Source organism: Lissotriton vulgaris, chromosome 4_1 (assembly GCF_964263255.1).
Source record: "Lissotriton vulgaris chromosome 4_1, aLisVul1.2, whole genome shotgun sequence".
NCBI classification, from domain to species: Eukaryota; Metazoa; Chordata; class Amphibia; order Caudata; family Salamandridae; genus Lissotriton; species Lissotriton vulgaris.
Genome location: NC_141691.1, coordinates 1,588,662,595 through 1,588,690,262, shown reverse-complemented (window position 1 = coordinate 1,588,690,262; position 27,668 = coordinate 1,588,662,595). Strand labels below are relative to the sequence as shown.

General features: G+C 45.6%; 1 protein-coding gene across 1 annotated transcript in view; it reads right to left on the bottom strand.

The window, feature by feature from the left end:
• MCMDC2 (minichromosome maintenance domain containing 2) overlaps window positions 1-27,668 on the bottom strand; it is a 1,367,419-nt gene that overhangs the window by 936,544 nt on the left and 403,207 nt on the right. Inside the window, exon 6 of the mRNA XM_086965823.1 lies at window positions 1,776-1,883. Coding sequence (XP_086821949.1) covers window positions 1,776-1,883 — 108 coding nt within the window. The remainder of the gene's footprint in view (window positions 1-1,775; window positions 1,884-27,668) is intronic.

Below are 27,668 nucleotides of genomic sequence, written 5' to 3'. Positions count from 1 at the left end.
ATGCTCCACTGCCTGATTTTGCCCCTAGGTATAAAGAAGGGTTTGCAAACTGAGTGCAAATGTCTTACAGTCACTACAATAAAAGCATTGCACATATCACTTTCATTACAGTGCCTTGCTGATTAATGTGCACTGACAAATGGTCCTACATTAGCTGACTACATTTCCCATAATGCATTGCTCATGTATGGTGCTAGCAGTACTGGACTGGGGTTTGGCTGTACACTGAGGCTAAAGGGGAGGTGTCTGGTTTGGTGTGTCATGCTGCGCATGCTTCTTACCTTTTGCTGTAGCTCTGGCTGAGCTGTCCATGTCCCCTACTCCCACGACACTGTCCGTCTCAATGGTTGTGGCCACCAGTTCCTCCAGGTCAGTCAGGGGGGCGCGGGGTTCCTGTCTCCACCGGTCACACCGGCCTGCTTGTGGAGCTCTGCCAATTTTCTCTTTGTGAGGCTCCGGATGTCATAGAACCTTTTCTTTAAGTCCTCTAGGCTCCTGGGGGTCACACCAACAGCATTGACCCTCTCACTTATGGCAGTCCACAGTTTCCTTTTGGCAGACTCTGGGACTGTGAGGGACTGCCTCCCAAAGAGCTGTCTGTGGACCCTCACCATCTCCTCCACCAGTACTTGCAGCTCCTTGCTGCTAAACTTCAGTTTGCGTTTCCTTTCAGCCTTCTGGCTCTCTGTGCTGCTTGCCATTTCCACAGTCTGCAAAATCACCTAACACTCTCCCTGCTGCTCTGTCTCACTGCTCAGCTCTGACTGCCTCTCCAGAAAGTTCTAATGAGTTGCAACTGCCTGGATAGCCACTCCCTGGTAGGGTGGGGGAGGGTGGTTCCACCTCATTGGCTGTTTTAATTAGTTTCACTTTTACTTGCTTGCCGATTCCGTATTTACCGATTCGGTATTTACCGATTCGGTAAATACCGAATCGGTATTTCCAATGCATTCCTATGGGCCTTTTGGCCCATAGGGTTGTATTGCCATTACTGAATCGGTATTTACCGAATCGGTAAATACCGAATCGGTAACTATCGAACCCCGATACCGATTTTTACCGATTCGGTATTTTACCAATTTTTTTCCCTACATCTCATTTACCGATTTCTGAATACCGATTCGGTAAAAATCGGTATTTAAAAATCGGTAAATGACTTTTACCTACATCGGGCCCTTGGTGTATTGTAAGGAGAACCTGCAACTATATGTAGAAGAGTTATCAGTGACATCGCAGTCCAGGGACATATGGGAGCCGCTTATGAACTACCTGAGATCGAGAGAACAGCCTTCGCTGGATGGGGAACTGATTGAGCACTAGTCCAAGTAGTAACATTACGCTGTAAATCTGAAAAGGGCATTGTATTTGATGGTGGAGGCAATTGGAAATGTGATCAGCAAGCCATACACTATTTGTTGTTGTTCTCTTTGAAAAAGCAAAATAAAAAAATAAAAAAATAAAAAGTTAAACTTTAAGGTATTATATATGCATTAATTAATTTTTTTGAGAAGGGAGGGAGAAAGGGTAATTTGGTGAATGAGGAGCGTTTGGAATGGCAAGGGACTGAATAAATGAGACCAAAGAGAAGCAAAGGTGGTTAGAGAGCAATAGCAAAAGTAAACTATTTATTTGTCAGGTGGTGAGACGTCATGACGATGAGGTGTTGCTTCATTCTAGGAATGTTCATTTTTTGGACATTTCATTGTTACGTTGCGTATTACTGGTTTATTGTGACTATTGCTTTATATAATAAATATTTAGACCACATAACTCACCTCTTAAAAAAACTGTAAACGACTGGACCCTCAATTCTGTATTATTTCTACATGAACCTTGAAAAGCATGGAGGGCTGTTGCATCAATTACTTCAATTATCTGTTTATCTATTAAAAGACAGAAGAATTATATTATTTTCATTTTTTTTGCAAAGCTACACAGTTTCATATATTTGGTTCAAGTATGAGAAAAACGTCCAGAGACTGGGTTACCTATTAACAGAATACAGACTCTAGAGGGGTGGGGGAGAGTGTTACAGAAGGAGTGTGATTGGGTATATATTTTGCTACAAGGTTGGCAGGGTCCAGATGTAGTGTGTTTTTACTGTTCGGGCGCTGATTCCAAGTGAACATTGCTTGATATTTATTGGGCCTCTCAGTGGCCTTCCTATTTCGGATTTTCTTATTGAAATTCGGGGAATTACGAGCAAAATTAGAGTTCTTTCCACCAAACTGCACAAGTACAGGAACTTGTTGTGTGCGCTTTCACCCCATGACATTTCATCAGGTTTGACCTGCTGAAATTCATTGACGGAAAATTTATATTTCCGATCCTTGTACAAAAGAGGTTTGCACAGGGATCACAATTTACCACATCACTTCGACTCAGGCCCCTAGCGTTCTGGAACTGAGATTTTAATTTTTTCTTTTAAGGGGTTCGAAAAACTGAGCTTCATGCCTTTGAAGATAATACAGGTTGTGAGGAAGCATCTGGCTTGGAGTTGTGTAGATTTTAAATGTATATGCTCTACTTTTCTGAAGTAGAAAAGTCTGGCTGTGGAATTTAGGCCCAACATGATGGGAACCAACTGTGGGCCGGTGAGAAGAGAAATTCCACGTTCCAATTAGGATATCTACTGGGCCTATACTTCTTGTTTTAAGACATTTTTTAGTAGTAAGGGCTTGCTGTATAGGAGTAGTCTCAAATGATAATTTGCAAGAAGGGCCTTGGAATAAAAGACCTCAACTGGCTACTCATCTATGAAATGACGGATGGGGTATGTTTCTTTCTTAGGACGGTTAGTTTTATAAAACTAAACCTCAGAAGGATAGGGGCGAAACCAAAATATGAAGTCACTGATTTCAATCCTTCGGCATCAACCATGTGAGGATAGCCGGACCATTTTAGTACTGTTCATGAGATACTAAAGCTGTAAAAGAATGTATCAAGTGGTATACTGCCGTCAATAGAATCAGAGGTAACCTTTACATGCATGAAGTTGAACATGCACCCTTCTCCTTTAGCAACATTTGGAAAACGTTGGCTACAATATTTATCATTGCAGTCTTTCTACCAAAGCCTTATCTGAAACCTGGTGGAACAGACTTTACAATGCTATTCCATAATGTATTTGTTTAGTTGTTCAGTTACATTGCTTTGAATGGTTTTAGTTAGAAATAAAAGATAAGAAATTAGACAACAGTTCTCATGGCGTTTCAAGTCAGCTCTAAGGTTTTACAGAATAGGGCTAACTATACCTTTATTTATAGTGGTAGAGATACCTTCCCTTGTAACAAAGGAAAACTGTTTTTAAGTAAATCAAAGGTTGGAATGGATGGCAAATGAGGTCCAGTGATTCAAATTATTATTATTAATATTATTATTATTATTATTGCAGTTTGTGTTAACGAAAATAGCTGTCAGGGTGGTAAGGGGATTCTTTTCGTTTCTTGCCTAAGGGCCCCGGTTGCTCTTACTATGCAATTGACCAGTTATCATGTATACATTTGGCAAACTTGCCAGGCTGCAAAGCACCCTCCAGATCACTCAGTAAAAAGCTACATCAAAGATGAATTTCCAGTCAAGCACCATCCATACAGGCAGCTCTCCCTATCAATTCATACAGACTGCAGCTCTCAGTGCATTAACACAGTGGCAAAATCCCCAAAATGCCACAGTGTATGTGTAAGTACTGAAAATCAGGCTGACAAGTATACAGACAGCTACAAAAGTACGTAATAGTGATTTCAAACCAATATGCTTCAGTCTCATTGCCCAGCTTCTCTTCCTTGCTAAGTTACTGTTGATTGTTCTGCAATGAGTCTTTGGGAGCAAGCCAAATGCAGAACAAGCTCCACTTCCATTTAAAAATAACCAAAAAACCCACAATGATAACATCTGGATAAAAAAACTGGATCAGTGAAAATCACACTTACATTTCAATGTTGTGGGACTCAATGCAATGTGGGGCATGGACTCATATTCCCTCTTCAGATGACTCCCGTAGAGGGGGGCGGCCCCACAGTTTGAAGACCTCTGCCTTAGAGGGCATTTACATCTTCCAACGTCTGATCCCATATCAGCCTGCACAGCAGCTTGTCACCCATATCCAAGTGGATAGTGGCTCGAGCTCTACTGCGAACAGTAGAGAGGGCATCCCTCTTTTGTTCCTAGTTCAAACTCTTCTCAGAAAGCCCCGTTGAATTTCACCCTCGCCATCGGGTCTGTGTACAGCAGTTTCACCACAATAGATTCCCATATCCAAAGACCATCTTTGTTAAAACCAGAAGCATTTATGACCACTTTAGGGAGTCAAATGCCTTTTCAGAGACCAAAGCGAGCAGGGTCGCAGACTCAGCTATATGATGCCTGTGTGCTAAGCACCCAGCTAGTCGACGCAATTTATGTTGCGTTGCTCTGAGGGCATAAAACCTGACGGATCTAGGCTCACCAGGGAGTCAATCACCTGTGGCAAACTGTTGGCCAAGACCTTCGCGAGCATCTTTGTCTCTACATTCAACAATGATATTGGCCTTTAAGAGGCACACATTTACATAGCTTCCCTGCTTTATTAACCAGCATTATCATTGCCTATCTCAGGTCTTTTGGTAGAAAATCGTCTCATCCTATGAAACTGATCACAGAGGGGTCCCACTATGCAGGATTTGGGACATTTAAAGAGTTTGGTGGGCGGGTCATTGGGGCCAGGACTTTTCCTCCCTTTCATTTGAGATATTGCCTCAGAAATGTCCCCCTTTGTGATATTTGACTCCAACCCCAGCCATGCTTTGTGTCCCAGGTGGGGAACCTGTTAGGAATTTCCCCAAGTCTCCAATCCCACCGGGTAGTCTGGCCCGGTATAGGCCTTCCAAATAAAATACAAAGGTCTGTGACACCTCCACTGGGGTCTCAACCACACTTCTGGATTCCATCCTGACCTCCTGCCCCCATTGCTGACCTTCTTCCCAGTTTGCCAGCCAGGCTAGTAGTTTCGGCCCTCACTTCTTGGTGGATGTATCACTGCAGGTCTTGCCAGAGTCCCTCTACTTAATGCGAGAGCTCCTGTGAAGGGGACATCACATAGCACTTCCTCAGAGCATCACGGTGAACTCCATATCCCCAATCTCTCAGTCTCACTCCCTCCACTTCCCTGATACATGCACAATTAGTTGTCCCCGAATTGCCAACGTGTAGGCTTCCCAGAGAACTACCTTTTAGCCCACTGTGCCTCAGTTCTCTTGAAAATAGTTGATTGTGGTCTAGGTGATCAGCTCTCTAGTGCCCCAATCAGTCAGGTCCCAGATGTCAAGCCTCAACTGCCCTTTAGACCTTGAAACGCCGGTTTTTAGGTGTGTGACTATGAGAGAGTGGTCTGAGATGCCCCAAAGCAAAAATGTGGTATGTTTGAAATGATCAAATGATAATTTGGCACCAGTCTGGTAATCCAGGTAATCTAGTCTGGTATATTCACAGATGCTCCTACCTCCAGAGGTCTGCCAGTCCCAGTGCCTCAAGAAACTGTGTTAAGCGCTGGGCAAACTGTGGTCTTTCTCTGGAGGCAGTTGCCCTGTCCATCTCTCTGTTAACCGTTAGACTGAAGTCTCTACTAATAAGTTGGAGGGTCTCTGATAGCCCCGTTATCCAGCCCCCAACTAATCAAGCGCTGCCAATTGTAGCCCCTGGATAAAGTACCTCTTAACCAACACCAAGTTCTCTGCATTCCGATGCCTACGCACCGGCGCCTGACATCCCAAATCGTTAAGTGAGGAAATGCATGACCTGCTGTGGGTGAGACTTGCGGGCCCCCAGCTTGAGACTTGCCAGCCCCCAGCTTGTCTTTCACTTGCTGTTCCATAGTTGGATGTCCCCACACCTCTAACCACTTCCAGGCCTCGGTGGCCGTCACAAAGAAGTGGGATCTGCCCTGATCAACAATTCTCAATTTGGCTGGGAAGAACAGGGCGTTTTTGAGATTCAGTGTTCTCTGGTGGTGCTTCACTGCTATAAAGGTTTCTCTCTGGCACTGCAATAGATAAGTCTGGATATACCTTTATGGAACCTCAGCCCAGGCCCTAAGGGCCATGTTCATGGGCCACCAGAAGGATGTTGTCTCAGAAATTTAAAAGTCTAGTGACCACTGGGCAGGGCAGCGCCCCAGGCTTTGGTGGCCTGCCTGGTACCCTATGGGCCATCTCAACAGTGAACAGGTTCAACACTGTCCCCCAGCACTGTGAATAGGAGCTACTTTTCCAGAAACAGTTCCATGCAGGGGCCCTCAGCCCACTCTGGAAGTCCCACCAGTCACACATTATTGCGCCAGTATCTGCCTTCTCAATCCAATATATACTCCTGTAGGTGGGCAACAGTCTTCTGCAAGTGGAGGAGCCTGGCATCAATTTTTGAGATGGAGGGTTTCAAGTGGGCCAGAGATTATTCCGTCTCATCCACATGCTCTGCAAAGCATTTTTTTGTCCGCCTGAAGTAGGCCCAGGTCAAGCAAGGGCCACTGCATCAATTTTGTTTTCTAGAGTCATTTTAGTATCCGAGAATGCCTCTAGTATCGCCGGTAGCTTGTCTCCTTTCTGGTAAAGAATTGGCTTGGTAGTTTAGTCTGCCCTGTTCCCATGATGCACTGGGCCAGGGACAGACTGATTTGCATATAGCCAGATTCTGAGCTGGGATGGGGCAGTGAGATAAATAACGGTGATGGATCAAGCCCTGATCTTTGGACTGGGTAAGAGTGGTCTGCTCAATTCAGACACTCTGTTCATCACCACCCCCTTTTGTAAATCGATTTTGGCCACTATAGGTGTGGCAGGGTATACTCAGACATGAGTCCCTTTCTCACTGCTCCATCAGGATTCAAGCAAGCCGGGCCGAAGAGGCTGAAATGCCAGAAACCGGTCCCCGGTAGCTTGTCTCCTTTCTGGTAAAGAATTGGCTTGGTAGTTTAGTCTGCCCTGTTCCCATGATGCACTGGGCCAGGGACAGACTGATTTGCATATAGCCAGATTCTGAGCTGGGATGGGGCAGTGAGATAAATAACGGTGATGGATCAAGCCCTGATCTTTGGACTGGGTAAGAGTGGTCTGCTCAATTCAGACACTCTGTTCATCACCACCCCCTTTTGTAAATCGATTTTGGCCACTATAGGTGTGGCAGGGTATACTCAGACATGAGTCCCTTTCTCACTGCTCCATCAGGATTCAAGCAAGCCGGGCCGAAGAGGCTGAAATGCCAGAAACCGGTCCCCGGTAGCTTGTCTCCTTTCTGGTAAAGAATTGGCTTGGTAGTTTAGTCTGCCCTGTTCCCATGATGCACTGGGCCAGGGACAGACTGATTTGCATATAGCCAGATTCTGAGCTGGGATGGGGCAGTGAGATAAATAACGGTGATGGATCAAGCCCTGATCTTTGGACTGGGTAAGAGTGGTCTGCTCAATTCAGACACTCTGTTCATCACCACCCCCTTTTGTAAATCGATTTTGGCCACTATAGGTGTGGCAGGGTATACTCAGACATGAGTCCCTTTCTCACTGCTCCATCAGGATTCAAGCAAGCCGGGCCGAAGAGGCTGAAATGCCAGAAACCGGTCCCCGGTAGCTTGTCTCCTTTCTGGTAAAGAATTGGCTTGGTAGTTTAGTCTGCCCTGTTCCCATGATGCACTGGGCCAGGGACAGACTGATTTGCATATAGCCAGATTCTGAGCTGGGATGGGGCAGTGAGATAAATAACGGTGATGGATCAAGCCCTGATCTTTGGACTGGGTAAGAGTGGTCTGCTCAATTCAGACACTCTGTTCATCACCACCCCCTTTTGTAAATCGATTTTGGCCACTATAGGTGTGGAAGGGTATACTCAGACATGAGTCCCTTTCTCACTGCTCCATCAGGATTCAAGCAAGCCGGGCCGAAGAGGCTGAAATGCCAGAAACCGGTCCCCGGTAGCTTGTCTCCTTTCTGGTAAAGAATTGGCTTGGTAGTTTAGTCTGCCCTGTTCCCATGATGCACTGGGCCAGGGACAGACTGATTTGCATATAGCCAGATTCTGAGCTGGGATGGGGCAGTGAGATAAATAACGGTGATGGATCAAGCCCTGATCTTTGGACTGGGTAAGAGTGGTCTGCTCAATTCAGACACTCTGTTCATCACCACCCCCTTTTGTAAATCTAGTATCGCCGCAGCGTGAGCCACCAGCCCTTTCTCTTCCTCGGCTGAGGCGTGCCTCCGCAAGTCCTCCCCACATCTAGGGGGTTCATTACAGTGGCCATCTTTTGCGATTTGGACCTCACCGCGGTCGTGCTGGCCCCTCAGGCACCAGCTGCTTCCCTGCTGGCAGTGTCTTGACTACAGGTCCCCTAATTACCACTCCGTCTCCTCGCTAAAAGCTGCCTTGCACCAGTGCCCCTCTCCGCCCCGGAGACCCTGGCCGTCTAACCCTGGCACCCTGGGACCCAACCAGATTGTGCCACCGGGCCAGTCCAAAGTGATCGAATGGGCCAGACACCAGATGACGACAACAGGACCCCCTGCAGGTACGAGCATCCGACTCACCCCATTGTTCAGATCTCTGGCCATGTGCTGTGTGACGGACCAGGTTGTCACGCTGGGCTTGCTCTCCAAGCTCGTCTGGTCTCGGGGACCCCTGCTTGACACCACTAGGGACCCCAGGCGTCTCTGTCTGCTCTCCTCTCTCAGGCTTTCACTGCTGATGTCCATTGGCTTCTGCCCCATCTTTCTGGGTCTCCTGCTGATTCTCTGCAATTTCCAGGTGGACTCCCGGCCCGTCTACACCATCTCCAATGCCCATGGCGCCAGCCCCGCTCAGCTAGCGGGCACCCTGGCCATTTTGTAAGTCGCAGCAGCGATCAACATTGGGCCACCAAGGAGCATAGCCCTGCCACGGGTCTCTGCTCTGCATACCCCGGCTTCTTATCGGTGTTACTAGGGTCCCCTACTGCAGAGAATTGCCTCCTCTCAGAACTCCGGGGCCTCAGGAAAAGTCCTCCGTGGACCCGGCACCGGAGCTCAGGCTGGTGCGGCGGGCTCCATTCGTGGCTGGCCATGGCCCAACCATGACACTACTTTCTATATCACATATTTGTGATTTTTTCAATAAACCGTACCAAAGAAACACTCCGATACTGACCACTTTCGACAAATTATATCTATTTGTTGTTCATTTATGTGTTTTTTTGTTCGATATTTCTAGGTTTCACACACAGGTGAATACATTTCCTACCTCAAAATAATGTTTTATATATTATCATTTGCTCTTCCTTCTTTAAAAAAGACAACTTTGACTATATATTTTCATAAAATGTTACAAACAAATTAAAAGTACAGATTGTACTTCACTTTCTCACATGTGTTGCTTTTGTGGAATCTGCCTTAGCTCCTCAATTGTCTCGAGGAAGCACCACTTACCCATTTTTCTAAGGCAGCAGCTGCTAGGCGTTCATGTAGAGAAAGCCTAAATAGTAATTCTTCTTATCAATCAGTCAGGATCCCAATTACTAATTGTAGATGCTGAAGCACATTAAGAATGTGGCACTTGTTTACTCACTACAAGATATGGGTCTACTTTTGCAATAGGAGATACCAAGTTCTCTCTTTAGTTACCATATGTAAAATATTGTTGGTATATCTTTTGGCATTGCAGTAATGCTCTTGTCTTCAATTGAAGGCAGGAAAGACTGAATTGGTACCTTGTGTGCCCTTAGCTTCAACATATTAAAGTGCAGGTGATACTGCTTTTATGCCCAACTACTCTTCTCCATTAAATCTTGCAGTTATGCTCCCCACTCGAGGTTGATAATTGTTCTGAAAATGGTCTCTATTATGCAAGGAAGTAACCCTAGCCCTTCCAAGATAATGAAAGTGCTTATGCACTTTTCTAAATAAGCAGGTCAATGCTAGCCAAGATTTTTGCACTGAGCTAGCAAAAACCTTCCGATCCAATGTACTTAATGTACTTCCACATTTTCTACCAACTTTCCTAAACCATCTAAAAACCAAACTCCCCACTCAGAAATTGACAGTCAATGTTATTTTACTACCTTTATAACTGTATCCCAAGAGCAAGTCAGGAACCTCCTGTCTAGCATTAAATCAGGTTCCCAAGATGACCCATGCTCACCCAAATGGCTACATCTCGCTATAGAGATCATCTCTGCACATCTTACACTCGTCTTTAACGAAAGTATACGTGTAGGCACTTTCCCCATACTATAGAAGAAAAAACAAGTTAATTACCTGTACACTGTGGTTCTCCAGTATTGATATCCTTCATAGATTCGCATGTTTGTATCTTCCCTGTCGTCATGGTTGGAGACTCACAGTATAATAAATAGATAGCAGTACAAAGAAAAAAAACTGCACCAGTACATTGAGATGTCTTATACTTAGTAATCCAGTACCATCATTATGTGGTCCAAATACCTACCAATGAAAAGCCAGCCCTGAGATCACAATCCCCAGCAGAGCCACCATACCTCAGATTTCCAGCCCAAGTGTGAGCCAAGAGAGTATCAAGAGGTAACAGGGTTCTACCTTAGAAACGGGGAGGCCGGCGGGTTGCATGTGAATCTATGAAAGATATCAATACTGGAGAACCACAGTGTACAGATAAGTAACTTGTTTTTTCTCCAGTATTGAATCTTTCATAGATTCACATGCTTGTATCAGAATAGAAAGCAGTATCTCCTCCGTAAAAGGAGTTTCCCAGGTAGAAACTCTATTTCCACATCATTAAATATCGTCTTTCATAGAACTCACATAATATATTGGATTGTGTGTCTCAGCATGTATTTATTTATTTATGTTATAGTTTTATAGAGCGTGAACCAGACCCGTGAGGGTATCAGAGCGCTTTACAGGATTAAGGGGGGAGTAATACAAAGCATAAGGAAAAGAGGGATCACATTGGGAAAGTTTGGGATACATAGTAAGGGAGGAGCACGCAGTATATAGTTCAAGCTACATGTGGGGAAGGTAAAAAAAAAAAAGCAAGTAGAATGAAAAATACAAGGGGCTGCCTTATACATGAGGTGCGTGCCGTCAAAGGTCCAATCTACGTGTGGGATAATAGTATATCAAACAATTTAAAAAACCTAAACATGTTATGATTCTTATGACCTCAAAAATGAAACAATACCTTAAAGAAACAGTCAGCGCAGCACCGCTTGTCCCACTGCTGAATCTGTCTTCCACGCTGTGTCGAGACAGTAGTGTTTGGTAAATGTATGGACATTTGACCAAGTTGCCGCTCGGCAAATGTCCGGGTGTAATACTCCCGCAAACAATGTGGCAAAAGTCGCCATCTTTCTTATTGAGTGAGTTTGGACTGCCGATGATAAAGGCCTTCCAGCCTTTGTGTGACAGAAAGTAGCAGCCGAGACTATCCATCTGGAAATACTAGTTCTTGACAGAGCCAAAACTTTCCTGGGAGCAGCATACGCAATTAATAGTTGATTTGTTTTTCTAAAGGATTTCGTCCTGCTCTGTATATAGAATTTTAGACACCTTTTGATATCTAATTTGTGAAGAGATCGTTCTGCTGCAGAAGATGGATCTTTAAAATATGTAGGTAAAACAATAGGTTTATTGAGATGAAAGCACATTGGAACTTTCGGAATGAATTTCGGATTCGTTCTGAGTATTACTCTGTCTGCTTTGAACTGTGAAAAAGGTTCTGCTATAGAAAAAACCTAAATCTCACTGACTCTTCTGGCTGACGTCAGAGCAAAGAGTACAGCCACTTTCCAGGAAACAAATTTCATGTCAGCATTGTGAATTGGTTCGAAAGGTGGCTTAATAAGCTGTGTTAAGCTGCCACGGCACTGACAGTCGTTTAATTGGAGGGAATTTTCTAAAAAGACCTTTCATGAATTCTTTATTCATTCTCTGCGACCAAAGTGACTTCTGAGATGGCCTTCTGCGGTATTTAGAAATTGCCGCAAGATGCACCTTCACCGATGCGTGAGATATCCCTACTTTGGATAAAGACTAGAGGTATGGAAGGATTTGTTCTGGAGATGATATCAAGGGATGTACCGCTTGAGCCATGTACCATTGACAAAACCTTTTCCACTTTGCGGCATATGTTTTGCTGGTAGACACTGCCCGAGCGTGAGAGAGAATATCGCGGCATTCCTGTGGGATATTTAGAGATTTTAATTCATACTCATGAGGTTCAAGGCTGATACATTCAGTGAGTCCAATTGAGGATGAAGCATCTGACCTTTGTTCATTAAAATCAGATTGTGCATCAAGGGAAATTGCACCCTGCGTACCACAACATATGTAGGAGCTCTGAGAACCAGAACTGCCTCAGCCAAGCCGGGGCTATGAGGATCAAGTGACATGGTTCCAATCTCATTTTCCTGAGAACCTTTGGGATCAAAGGGAAAGGGGGAAATACATACGCAAACATCCTTGTCCAGCAAAGGTGAAGAGCCGTCCCCCATGAGCCTTGTTGAGGGAATCTGCTGCCAAACTGTTTGCATTTTTTGTTGGTTCGAGTGGCAAACAGGTCTAATCCTGGGGTGCCCCACAGTTGGAAATATGTGCAAAGGTTGACTTTGATCCAGTTCCCATTCATGGCATAGGGATGTCGATCTGCTGAGCGAATCTGCTCACGCATTGTGAATCCCTGGGAGATGTTGAACTTGTAGAGTGATATTGTGTCTAAGGAGCCATTGCCAGAATTCTTGCTCTTGTGCAGACAAGGATTTTGATCTTGTTCCTCCTTGTTTCAGCAGATAAAACATAGTCGTTGTACTGTCCGTTCTGACTAGAACTGCGGAGTCCTGAATTCTTGGCAGAAATGCTTGTAGGGCTAAAAACACTGCTTTGAGTTCTAGCAGATTGATGTGCAGCTTTGCTTTCTGTTTGCTCCAGTGGCCTTCAATTTCTAGGTCCTGTAGATGTGCTCCCCATCCCTGAAGGGAGGCATCCGTCATCATCACATAGCTTGGAGATTGTGGTTCGAAGTGTAGCTCTTTTGAAAAAAAAAATCTTATTCCCCACCATGACAGAGCTTTCTTTATCAGAAGATTGATGACTTTTCGATCTTCGAACGATCCTTGATGTTGTACCCATTGTAACTTGCGTTGCTCTTGAAGAGACCTTATGTGGAGACGAAAATTCAGAACTAAAGGGATGCAGGATGAAAGGATCCCCAGCATGGACTTGAATATCCTCACTGAAGCGAACTTTCTTTTTCTCAACTGAGAACTTAGCTTCAAGATTTTCTGAATGTGCTCCTCGGACAGATACGCCTTTGCTTCCTTTGTTTTCAAAACAGCCCCCAGAAACTGAAGAGTCTGGGATGGGACTAATGAGGATTTTTCTAGATTTATCTTCAGACCCAGTGATACAAAAAGATTCATGCAGCTTTCCAATGAGTCTTGAATGTCCTGTTACGATGGGCCTCTGATCAGCCAATCGTCCAGATATGGATATACCTGGTGATCTTGCAGATGCAAATGTGCTGCCACTGGAGCCATGCACTTTGCGAATACTTTTGGCGAGGAGCAGAGTCCAAAAGGCAACAATCTGAACTGGTGTTGGGGCCCTGCCACCTCAAACCTGAGATACCGTCTGTGTTTGATGTGTATTGGAATATGGAAGTATGCATCTAATAGATCTAAAAATGTCATATACTCTCCTCTGTTCAGCATCAGCAGTATATCTTGAAGGGATAACATTTGGAAAGACTGTTTCCTGAATTTGTTTAGACCTCGCAGATCCTTTTTTTAAAAAAAAAATTTATTTGACAAGCAAGTCAAGGAGTGTAACATTTTTCATATACATACAGAAAGAAAAAGTTTTCGGTTATTGCAGGTACAGATCAACGTACAATAGTAAAAAAAAAAAAAGGCAGACAGACCAATAAAATAGAACTTCTTGACAAAATCGATAGTATCAACTAAAACACAAAAATTCCATTGACCAGATCCGTATACAATTTACAAAAAATTGTCCCAAATCTTTTCGAACTTAGCAATTGTTTTTAAGCCTCTGCTCTTGGCCAGTGCCCTTTCCATAGTGTAGATTTCATGTAAAAGATTCCACCACTCGATCGTGTGAGGGGGGTTCTGCGAGATCCAAGCCCTAGCTATCACCAATTTGGCGCAGGACAGAGCTATACTTAGCCAACTCCAATTGGTGGTGCCCGTAGAATATAAAGATAGTAGTACCAAAGGTGCAGTAATTGAAGTATTAATCAACTGTTTTTGAAATAAAATATTTTCAATTTCTGCCCAAGCTTTGGTTTACAAAGGGCATGAATAGATCATATGTATGAGGTCTTCTGCCACCAGACCATATTTAGGGCATTTTGTGCGATCGCTACTTTTAATGTTTTGTATATAGTATTTTGTATTGAGTATAGTAAAGTTGACTAACCGTCCTATAAAGTTGTAGTTTCAGGCTAGAAGAGTGGACTACTTTGTTAATATTATCTAAAGCAACTGAAACATTCTGGGATGTCACATTACATCCCAGATCAGCAGTCCATTTTGATGCCAATCTAGGGCAATCGTCCAATTTGTTTTGGCTGAGACATTTGTATCCCAGACTAATTAGTGACTTCTTTTTCGTAGAATAGAAGCCACTCCATATACCTGAGCTTATCATTTGTTTCAGATTCATTTTGCATATCAAATAATCCCTGATTTGAAAGTATTTGTATATTATTACTTCAGGCAGGTTATACAGAGTTTGCAATGTTGCAAATTGTAGAAAACCATCTGAACCATATAAGTCTCCTAACGTCATAATTCCATACTTGGCCCAGTCCCGCCCAGTTTTATCACTGAAAATATCAGGAATCCCTGGGTTGTCCCAGAGTGGTAGCTCAGTATGAAAAAAGGAAGTGTCACAGTTGCTCAAGATCAAGTTCCAAATATGTACTGCATCTCTCGCGGTCTTAAATTTTACACGGTTAAAGTAGTTTGGGTCTTGCACTTTTGCCAAGAACTGTTTTGAGTTAGTACCAAGCATAAATTGATTTAAAAAAGTATTGATCGCTAACTATAAACAAACTACGAAGCCGGCCTATAAAGGATGCAAAGAAATAAGCTCTAAAGTCTGGGAAATTCAAACCCCCTCTTTCAAGTGGTAATTTTAACATAGACATAGACCTTCTAGCCTACTTATAGCCCCAAATAAAACTGCTGAGGATTCCATCTAATTTTTTAAAGTATAAATTATTAACCCGAAAAGGAATGGAGCGGAAGAAATATAAAAATTTCGGCAAAATGTTCATCTTGATCAGATTGATTCGACCAAGTAGATTGAGCGGGATCTTGTGCCATTTTTTGAGCAGCATGGTCACCTCTTTTAGTAAGGGATCATAGTTTAACGTGTTTATTTCAGTAATCGTAGAAGAAATTTTTACCCCTAAGTAAACTGCGGATTTACAGAGTCCTTGCACTGAAGAGTTAGCTTGATAATTCACGATAACCTGAGTTTTATTGATGTTTAATTTATAGCCGGAGATAACTCCAAAGTTTTTGGCTTCCTCTGTTATTCCTATTAATGCATCCACCACATTAGTGGTGTAGATAGCTAAATCGTCCGCATATGCGGTTATTTTAAGGATTTTGTCTTCATGCTGCTTCGGTACGATCTTGACTTGATTTTGCAGGGCGTTGATAAAAGGCTCCATAGAGAGAGCAAAAAGCAGGGGTGATAACGGGCACCCCTGCCGAGTCCCCCTTAAGATCACAAAAGTTGAAGAAAGTGACCCAGCATAGCTGATTTTAGCTTTAGGGTCCCTATATAGTGCCTGTATGCTTCTGAGGAACTGCCCTTTAATGCCAAATTGCTTCAGGACCCCCCCACAAATAATCCCACCCCACTTGGTCAAACGCCTTCTCTGCGTCTAGAAGTATCATACAGAGTGGGGTGAGATTAGTTGCAGCCACATCAAAAGCAGTGATGGCTATGTTGACATGGCTGGTGGTATCCCTCCCTACAACAATGCCGTGCTGTTGATCATTTACCAAATATAGCATGAGGGGTGCCATTCGCATTGCTAACAGTTTGGAGTAAGCCTTAGCGTCGGCATTTATCAAAGAAATAGGTCTGTAAGACCCGCAATCCGTAGGTGGTAATTATTTTTTAAAAAGAACATAATTTTAGCTGTTCTCCAAGAGTCCGGGGCCTTCCCTGTAGCACCAATTAAATTAATCACTGAACAAAAGAGGCAGAATTTCGTCTGCGCAAATTTTGTATAATTCTATCAGAAGTGTATCTTCACCTGCCGCCTTGTTAGATGGAAGAGAGGAAACCGCCAGACGCAATTCTGCTAGTGTATACTTCTCCTCCAGTTGGTTGATGCTTTCCTGATCTAAATATTCTCTTAACGGTAGTTTCTCGTTTATATAAGATTAGATCTGATCTTCCGTGCTCCTACTCTCAGGGGTGTATACATTTTCGTAATATGAAGCAAACTGTCCCATAATTTGTGCAGGTTGGGAGTATGAAATGTCGTTGGGGGCCCTTATGGATTTAATTAAAGTCGTTGCCCGATCATCAGCTACTTTGTAGGCTAAGAGCTTCCCTACTCTATCCCCACATTCATATTGGGACAGTTTATATTTAAGAATTTTACGAATATTTTTCTCCCTGAGGGAACTTTTAATAATTGAGCGTAATGTCACAAGTTTGTTTTCCAATTGAGCAATGTCTTGAGTGCTTAGCCCACCAGCCCTAAGAGTGCCAGCTAATTGATTTTCGACAAGTAAAATATTAGCGGTTGCCGCCTTGGTTTCTTTCCTACGTAATGCATTTTGTTTAAATACATATTGTTGTGCAAGCCCCCTAATTGAGGCTTTACAAGCATCCCACACTGATAGAAGAGACCTCGCAGATCCATCACTTGGTCGTCTGTTTTTTCCGTATCAGGAAAAAATGGGAACAGAATGCTTTCCCTTGTTGTAGACAAGGAACTTCTACTATTGCCCCTTTTTTGAGAAGAGAGAGAATTTCTGTCTTATGGGCCGACAGGTGCTGGTGTTTTCTGTGAACCGGAGGTCGGTCCGGTGGCCTTTGGACAAAGTCTAGGGTGTGACCATGATGAATTATGTCCAACAGCCATCTGTCTGATGTTATTGACAACCACTGGTGGTGAAAACGAGAGAGGTAATGGGTCCGGAGAGGAGTGATTGATATCGAGCTGGTTGGCGCCTTGCGATTGTCACCGTCTCCTATTCTACTCCTGAGGTTTTCCTCTTGCCGATGACTTTCTTCTGTTCGTATGTTGATATGAGGGACCGGATGAACAAAATTGCTGCGTATTGGTTGGAAAAGTGACGATACCCCTGCTGCTGGTAAGGCTGGTACCGATATGATTGAAAGGTTGGTCTTTGCTGATAATGACCTTGTGTTCCTCTGCCTCGAAAGGATAGGAATCTGTTCTGTTGCAGATACCCTAAAGCTCGAGCCGATTCAGTATCCTTTTTAATGCCTTGCAGGGCATCTTCCACATGTTTCCTGAAAAGTTTCTTTCCATCAAAAGGCATATCGACGATTTTTGCTTGCACCTCTGGTCTGAATGAGGTGGCCCTAAGCCAGCCCTGCCGGCGGAGTGCCACAGCTCCTGCCATTTGTCAAAAATCCTCTGCAGATATATCCATGGCTATGTCAATCATCTCCGAGGCCACTCGGGCCCCATCTTGAAGGATCTGTACGGCCTCTACTTTCTTATCCTCTGAAAGATATGATAATAAGGGTGCCAGGTCTGACCACTTTTGCCTATCATATCGACTGACTATAGCCAGCGCATTAGAGGCCTTGATAGACGCGGCCGTCATGAACGCAAAACGTTTTCCTGCGCCATCCAGCTTTCTTCCCTCTTTGTCTGAGGGTGCTGAGCAGGTTGCAGCAGGGTTTCTTGAACGTCTTTAAGCCACATGCATCACAACAGAATCCGGTCTGGGATGACCTATCAGTTAAGCTTGGGACGATTCCAGGGCTTTATATTTCTTTTCAATTCTCGGAATCGAGGCTGAAATGGAGGCTGTAATCCTCATGATTTCAAGCCTTTCCCAAATATAACTGGTGACAGGGATAGTTCTGGGATAGTTCTGATTGATTTCCTGGCAGAATCTTTGAAGTCATATAAGAAACATTCTGTTTCTTTTACTGGAAGAGGAAGATCAAAACATTTTGAGGCTATTTCCATAAGTTCGTGAAATCCCCCGATATCCTCCTGCGGGGAGTTTGCTTGAGGTGATGGGGAAGGAGATGGTGTAGCGATATATGGGTCCCATTCATCTCCCACAGGCTCTTCCGGTGTTAATTCCCCTTCCTCTGGTTGGTCTTCTACCTTGCTTTCTACATTAGTTGTCTCTGATGGTTATGACTTTCGGAGGTGATATCTTTTGCTAGGTTTGAGGTGTCTGCGCTATCACAGCCTGAGAAGCGCCCTGCTATTTACTTGTAGAATAAGACGTGGGAGCATTGGCTTCCGGAAAACGGCGATAGTAATCAGTAATCATATGCCTCAAATCCATTACCAAAGATATTGGCATGGAAATAGTCTCTTCCCTTGGGGGTAAATCTTCATCCATGGAGTAAGCGGCGAAATTCTTGTAAAAAGACAAAACCTCTGCTGAAGGCTTTCCTGATTTTCTTTCCGTCGACGAGCCCGTTGAAGGAGGATACCTTTTTTTTTTTTCAAATTCTTTTTATTAGCAGTATCATTGTGCACTATACATGTTACAGCAGAAACACATTGCAATCATTTTTAGACGTACACATACTTATATCAAGTGTCAAAGCATCGTACAACATTTTCGTTTTGATTCTTTCATATAGCCCAACCTTAGATAAACTAAACTACCCCCACCCACGCCCACCCACTCCCAGCACTCTGTTAGGTACATTTGAAAGTACATGTTACATGGCTACAACTGGCACTGGCATCTTGTGTTTCAATGCATCACGGCACACTTGGGGACGGTATATCTAATGTGAAGACTAGTAGTTCTGCCTGTGCACCCAGATCTGTCGGGACTGCCGAGGTACGTGGCAGCATTGCCCCCTGGATATCATGTTGACACTCCTCTTGCCTCTCAGCTTCTACTAAACTGAGAGCTCAGAGCCCGAATCTGGGGACCCTTCTGTCTCGAAGGCCCCAAGTGTTGTATTCCATTCCAGTGAGGATAGGTTCTTCCTTAAGCCTCTATGCTCTTCTCGATGTAGCGCCTCGCCTTCCGCCTTCCCCCATCGTATTACCTCCACCCTCCATACCTCTGGGTTCGGGGGTCTAGCCGACTTCCAGTGCATGGTGATTGTACGTTTTGCTAGAAGCAAGGCTAGATCTGTGAATCGGGTGGTGACACTTTTTTTACGCTCTGAAGGTCCAAGCCCGAGTATTGAGTAAGCTAGAGTGGCATATGGCTTGGACGGTGCCAGTTTAATTAGGGCGTCATGTACCGTGTTCCAGTAATACCCCAGCTTCGGGCATTCCCATAACATGTATATCAGGCGCGCATTCGCCATACTGCAACATGGGCAACTATCAAGTGTGGAAGGGAACATTATGTGTAAACGGTGTGGCGATATGTAAGCCCAGTGCAAAATCATGAGTTGTATGAATTTAAATTTCGGGTTCCTGGAAACTTTTTGGGGGAATTTGAGTATACGTTCCCATTCCTTATCTATGAATGGCCTACCCACATCATCCTCCCATCTAGTTCTCAAGGGTTGTAAAGAGACCGCCCTCCCAGTTCTTATTCCGTTTGTAAGCCATTTTGTCAAATGGCTTCCCGTTCCCATGAGGTATTGCATCGTCAATAGGGGGTTTGTGGGGGGTTCTGTACCCGCGGGCGCCCATGTCCTGGCTATGTACCCTCTCACTCGAGCATGTAAGAGGAATGTGACCCCTGGCACGCGATGGGTCTCGTGAAAGTCCTCAAACGACATAACCTGGCCTTCCGCGAACAGGTCTCCTATTTGTGTGACCCCCGCGTCCTGCCACGCAGTGAGTGTCTGGTTCGAGAGCAATTCCGTGCCTAGCGGGACCCCCAGAAGTGGTATCGTGGGGGCATACGAGGACGTCGGGATGTGCACTTCACTGCCCTCTTCCAATATGCGAGCGCTAGTCGTCGTAGTGGATGGGCGTGTCTAGGGATCTCCGCCCCCGGTAATAACAAGGCGTGGATGGTCCCTTTCGACCATTCTGCCTCTGACATGCTAAGTTCGTGTAGGTTGCGGCCCGCCAGCCAGTAGGCCAGCCACTGTAATTGGCAGGCATAGTTATATGCTCTAAAATCCGGTACACCCATTCCGCCTGACGCAGTATTAAGGTGCAATTTGGACAGACTAATTCGTCTACGTCCCGACCCCCATATCAGTTCCGTTAGTGTTGTGTTCAATTTTTGGAAGACAACGGCTGGGATCACAAATGGTAGTCCCGTGAAGTAGTAAATCAATCGCGGTAGGACTACCATTTTAGATATGGCTATTCTGCCTGCCACCGACAGTGGTAGTGCAGTCCAGAATTTAACTTGCGATTTTAGTGTTGTAATGGCCTTGCCTAGGTTGCCTTCGATCATGGCCTCCGCTTCCCTATAGATTTGTATTCCTAGATATCGGAAGGTGGACTCTGCTATTTGGAAGGTGCGTGGTGCGAACATCAGCGGGGTATTTGCTCCTGTGCCACTGAAGTGGAACCCATATGATTTAGGTTCACTGATAGTAAGGCCTGAAAGCGTACGGAAGTCCTCGAAAAATTTGGGGATAGGATCTAGGTTACCTCTCAGGTCGCGCAGGTATAGAATAATATCATCTGCATAGGCGGAGACCACCTGTATTGTACCTGCCCTCTGTATGCCCCGGTGTTGGGCCAGAGTGCGATGTTTGCAAAGTAATGGCTCAAGGGCCAGTATAAAGAGGAGTGGGGAGAGTGGGCAACCCTGCCTGGTTCCCTTCTCTATAGTCAGTGGGTCAGAGATGCACCTGTTTGTACGCACCTGGGCCGTTGGTTGGGTGTATAACAGTTTGACCCACGCCACGTAAGCAGGTGGTATTCAGAAAGTGGTGAGCGTCGCAAACATGAAGTCCCATCTGAGGGAGTCAAAGGCTTGTTTTAAATCTAGGGAGATACACCCCTCTGTCCTCACTAGTGGTTGGCCACTTAGCATTAGTTGACTCAGGCGCCGTATGTTTAGAGCCGTGCTTCTGCCCGGTACAAAACCACATTGGTCAGTATGTATAAGTTGTGGGATGTACTGAGCCAGTCTTGTCGCCAAAATCTTACTTAATATTTTATAGTCCGTATTCAGTAAAGATAGAGGTCTATAATTGGCCAGGTGCATTCCGTTCCTGCCTGGTTTCAGTAGGGAGACAATTGAAGCCTGTAGGGATGTCTGTGGCAGGGTGTGTGTACGCAACGCTTCCTGGTATAGAATGTGCAGGCGCGGGGCAAGTAGATCTATATAGGTCGCGTAGAACTCAGCCGGGAGGCCGTCTGTTCCCGGGGTGTTATTCCGTGGTAGCGAGCGGATAGCCTGTTGAACTTCCACAACCGTTAGAGGTCGTGCCAGTGCCTCCCCCTGTCTGTCCTCTAGGCATGGTAGATCGAGTCCCGACATGAACTCCTCGAATGCTGTGTCTGAGAGGGGTTGGTGCGGGCCATATAGTGTCTCATAGTAATCCCTGAAGGCGGTGTTAATGGTTGTTTGTGTCGTGGCTTGAGACCCCCCCTGATCGGTGACCTCTAGTATGGGCATGTACGCCGGGACATCTTTCACTATACGCGCCAGCAGTGGGCCTGATCTATCCGCTTGTGTGTGCTGTTTAAATGTGTATTCTCTGTAATCTAGTACGCGTAATTCCTCTAATAGTATAGCATGTTGTATATTCGCCTCTTGCAGTGGTGTGAATGGCAAGTTCATGCCCGCAGCTTCATTTTCCAACATAGCCAGGCGCCCCTCCACCTCTCTCAGTTTCTCCAGCACATTCCTTTACATACCTACGCGCGCTCCCATTGCTTCCCCTCTAATCGACACCTTAAAGGCATCCCATTCGATCTGACGAGAGCTGGCAGTGTTCTTATTCACTACGAAATAGTGCGTAATCGCCTCTGCTATTGATGTTTTGAATACAGAATCTTCGAGTAGTTCCGTGTCGAGTCGCCAAGTCGGTATAGGCGTCGGGGCCTTTCCCCACTGTATTGTAACTTCTACAGGACTGTGGTCCGATAGCGTTTTCCCCATATGTTCTGCTAGTGGAACTGCATCCAGCAAGGTTTTGGCGCAGAAAACCCGGTCTATCCTGGTATGTAGTTTATGGGGTGGGGAGTAAAAAGTGTATTCCCTGTCCAGTGTGTGTTTACTACGCCACGCGTCAGCTAGTTCCCAGCCCTCTGCCCATTGCGCCAGTGCGTCCGCTTGCCGCCTGCTTTCAGTGGCCTGTAGGGGTGGGTGTGATCTATCTAATGTTAGATCTAGAACCGCATTAAAATCCCCGCCCATTACCCAAGGGTATTCTACCCATTCTGCTAGGACACCATTAATGCTCAACAAGAAATCGGATTGACCTGAATTCGGTGCATATATACTACCGATAACAATGGGGGGGCCATCTAGCACACCACGTACATCACATATCTACCCTCTGGGTCAATTCTTTTTTCCACCAATTTAAAGGGCACTGAGTTCCTGAACCATGCAGCCGCCCTCCTAGAAAACGCTGAGTAGAAGGTGGCAAACAATTGTCCTTTCCACTTCTTTTGAAGTTTTACACTCTCCGCACTGTTCAAATGTGTTTCCTGGAGGCAGGCCACCATCACCCTTCGTCTGTTGAGTTGTGCCAACGGTCTGTGCCTCTTTTGTACGGACCCCATACCCCTCACATTCCAGGTGCACAGTTTGTAGTCAGTAAGGGTCCTCATCAGTGGCTGCGGGGGATATAGTCAATAAGCCTCGTGCCAGGGAGGCCATGTGTAAGGTAAGTATAAAGTTGAGTGTCCCAGGAACTTACAACCCCTGAACATCAAGGTCCCCGAGTAATAACCCCCGAGGTCCGAACGTTACTGCCCAACGTGGGCGAAAGTTATACCAAAACATGTCTATTTGTTGGGGGGTGGAGGCCCACTTACACTCGCTCAGGGCCTGTCGATGGAACCACAGCGTGTCCTAAGCTTGTGTGTGTCCCAAGCCCACCAACCCATCGTCGTTCATACATAAGTTTCATACGTTACCGACCATTGCTACGGTGGAGTCCTCAGAATTCTTCAGCCGCCTGCGCCGTGATCTTGGGGAACAGCTGTAGGCTGTCCGCGGAACCAGATACTTCCGTCTGTGTGCCTGATTTGCTGCCCATGTCGGAGTTATCCCTTGCATTGTGGGCAGCCACCGCTGCTATCGTCAGTTGGACCACACCCGTCGATTTCCCAGAGCGGTCTATTCTCGACTTCCCAGTCGCCGCCGGTGCATTTGTGTGGCTTCCTCCTGATCCGGTCCGTTGCCTCCCTTCAGTGCGCGTGGAGCCTTCCCCAGCGTCTTCTTCAAACGATTCTTGGGAGTTCGTGGGCGTCAGAGTCATCTCCATCCATTCCGCCGCTTCCTCGGGGGAGTCGAAGAAGTGTGATTTGTTCTCATACATGATCTTAAGTCAGGCAGGGAACAGCAAGGCATACTTTAAGTTCCTGTCTCGCAGTTTGCGTTTCACGCCCATGAACGTCGATCTGGCTCTTTGTACCGCTGGGGTGAAGTCAGGGTACACTGAGATAGTTTTGTTTTCATATCGTATTGGCGCTTTTTCTCTTGCCACTCTTAGGACTGCATCCCTATCCCTATAATTCAGGAGGCGTGCTATCAGTGGTCTCTGCGGTGCTCCTGGTTTGGGAGGTCTTGCCGGCATTCTGTGCGCCCTTTCAACACTGTAAAATGGGGTCAGGTCTTGCGGTCCCATAATTGTCTTTAACCAGTCTTCGACAAATGGTGTTGGGTTCCTCCCCTCGCTCCATTCCGGAATACCCAAAATTTGCACATTATTGCGGCGAGCCCGCCCTTCTGCGTCATCCAGTTTGTCCCATATTAGTTTGATCTGCTTCTCCATATTCTCTAGCTTGGTCGAGTGGTCTGTTTGTTGAGGTATAAGGTCATCAAGTGCGAGTTTGTGCTCTGTTACCTTTTCGGACAGTTTGTTATGGTCCGCTCGAAGTAGCGACAAACCCGTCGCCATGTTGTCCATGCAGAGTTCCAGTGCTTCCCGGGAGGCCTTGATTTCAGCTAGGATGACGTCTAGCTTTGCGTCTTGCGTGCACTTTCCTGTCGGTGGTATAATTTCCACGTTGGAGGAGGCCAGTGGGTCCTCTGAACCAGTGGACTGGGTGTCAGCGTTTGCGCCCTGCTCTTGCATTTTGGTCCTGTGTTTCCCCATGGCTCTTGTTTGCAGGGTGGCGGTGGTATGGTCCTGCTTGTCTCTATCAATACAGTGTTCTCCTTTTGTCAACACTCCACACCTGGTGCCACACCAAGCAGCACAGTGGTCAGCGTAATGGGGTCGTCCGGCAGGGTCGGTGGCGCCTCCCGTGTAGATTCCTGACCCCAGAAGTGACCCAGCTCCGCACCAATGTTTGCGCACACTCGTTACTCCCGGATCAGCGGCGGGATCCAAGTGAATGGCAGCATCGTGCCTAATACTCTAAGGGGTCGTAAATGCCGCCAGTGTAATATCGTCACTGATGTTTCCCAGGGGGGCTCTTCCGTTGGTTAGGCGTTGGCGGTCATACAGTCCAGCCACCATGCACCGCTAGTAGTTCGGTATATCCTCGTGTCCCGAGGTCGTGCAGTAGCCAGATGGGCAGCGTCGGTTCAGTCCCGTCCCAGCCGCCGAAGCCCAATAGCCCCTATAATGGCAGGGGCGGCAAGTCCGCATCGGCGATGATCAACAAAATGGCGCCGGGCTCCGCGCCCTAGTGAATGTGAGAAGCGTCTCACCGGTGCAGCGCCAGGACCCATGTGCCATAGTGTTCGTGCGGTTGCCCTTCTTTTTGGATAGCCAGGCACCATGCGCCACGCACCCGTCGGCCACCCAACAGCGTCACCTCGGTTCAGGCCTTCTGGCGGTGGAAGCACCAGCGCTGAGTGTATACACCCCTGCTGGGTCACGGGTACCTGCTCGTGTGCGGGCGTGGGGTCGTCCTCGCTTCCGCGGCCCGTTCTGCAAAACCGCTTCCAGGCAGCGCTCGTTGCCGCCGACACCTGCGCAGCGTGGTTTCCGCCGCCCTACTTCGGCCCGGCCTGGCTGGTAATCGAGGCCGCGGCGTCACTCTGTGCATCCAGGCCTCACCGGCGCCGATCGTCTCCCCCACACACAGATCTTCTTCGGGGCCTGCAGCTGGTCCGTGTCGGTCGGCTACCTCCACCTTGTTGTTGGCGTGCCGCGATGGGTCGGTAAGGGCCCCGGGATCACAGGATATTCAGCAAGTATTGCGGGCAGGGGATGGAGCTAATGCGCTACACGTCCGCCATGCTCAGCTCGTGGCCACGCCCCCAAGGAGGATACCTTTTAATAGATATAGGCGTCACCGCTGTTGGAGAAATTGGAAACTGACAAGTCATCATCGATGCAGCCGTAGTCGACGGAGCGGTCGTCGACGAGGTAATCGTCAGAACCGTTGTCGAAAGTTATTTCTCTATTTGACATTGCCTCGGTGAAGAAGAATGATTTAGCGCTGATTCTGTTAGACGCAGAAAAAGCGTTTGATCGTGTGCAGTGGGGGTATCTTTGGAAATTAATGAAAAAAATGGGATTCGGGCCAAAATGTATCAGAGCAATCCAATCTTTATATTTACATCCTGTGGCAAAGATATCAGTGATGGGCCTACTCTCTGAAACTGTCATTATATCACGTGGTACACAACAAGGTTGTCCTTGCTCCCCCCTTTTATTTGCCCTTTATATAAATCCCTTAATAGAGTTACTGAGCCAGAATATCCTGGTTCCCCCTTACAAAGTTTAGGATTATTATTTTTCGGTTTTTGCCTACGCTGACGATGTAGCAGTGGCTACAACTAATCCTGAAATTGCAATAAAAGAAATAGAACGGTTAGCAAAGGTATTTGGCTTTATAACTGGATATAAATTGAATGAGTCAAAAACCCAAATCCTTTGCTCTGATACGATTAAATGGCAAGATAGTAGGGTGGTTAAAGACGTAACGTATTTAGGTATTTTAATTAGGGCAAATATGACGGAATTAGTGCAAGCTAACTGGAATATGTTAATGGCAAAAATCACGTCATCTCTGGATAGATGGGAGAGGCTGTATTTAACTATTATTGGACGATCAAATGTCATAAAAATGAATATATTGCCAAAGGTTTTGTATTTATTTAGATCTATACCTTTAGAAATTACTAAAGATAAAATACAGGCGTTACAATCCAAATGCGGGAAATTCATATGGAGCCCTGGGAGACTTTGAAGGGCAATGAATTATATGACGCTGCTGGTCTTAAGTGGAGGGATGGGGGTACCTGATTTTTTTCTTTATTATATAACTTGTTTTCTACTGAAAATGAAGGTCCTGATAACTGGAGAGCAAGAAATTGATTATGCTAATATTCCAAACATCTTTGATATACAGCTAGGGCCATATGCAAAGCATATTCTAGTCAAAGAAATTGATGGGAGCTATTATAAACGAACAAGGTTTAAGGTAACCATGTGGGCATTTAAGGTCTGGAAATGGTTTACAAAAACTATGGATTTAGCAAGAGTATCATATTATACCCCGCTCAATGCACATAGGATCTTACCTCAAATATTCTCAGATGTAATGACTAATAAGTGGCAGCAGAAAGGCATTAAGATCTTAGGACACATTGTAAATGAGAATGGGATGTGTAAATCTTTTGAAGAGATCAAGGATAAATATTCACTGCCCAGATGGTATTTTTTTAAATACCTACAAATTCGCGATTATTTAAATCGAAGAGGTACGAACTTGATTCAACACCAAGTCATTGAAGGAATTAGTAGATCGGTTAAAATTGGAGTGATATATCAATCCTTGATCTCAGCTAAGAAAGATGATGTTGAGAAAGTGCAGCTGAAATGGAGAGAATCTCTAGGAGATTTAGAGATTGAAGTTGAGGACCTTTTAATTTTGTCAAAGGAGGCGCTCATGTCTGCAAACTTGAAAGCTCAGTTTTTTAAAACGCTATGGGCCATATGTAGGTGGCAAAATACGGGTCGGTAACGGCCGATATCGGCCGTTACCGACCGGTATTTGTAATTCCAGATGTACGGGGCCAGAAAATTACCGATTCTGTAAATTTACCGAATCGGTAATTTTACCGAATCGGTAAATGTACAGAATCGGTAATTTGGGATGTAGGTGGCACTGGAAACAGTGCCACAGGCCCTTAGAAATTCGTTATTTACCATGAAATACAATGGCATGGTAAATAACGAATTTCTGTGTACATGCACATCTGTGCCATGTGGCACACATACATGCCCTAAGGGCATGTATGTGTGTCACATTGCACACAAGCCAGAATCAGGGGTGCAACAGGTTGTCAAAGTGACACCCTGTCCTCCTTGACAAATCAGTAAAATTACCGAATCGGTATTTACCGATTCGGTAATTGCCATTGATTCCTATGGGCCTCAAGGCCCATAGGAATCAATGGCAATTACC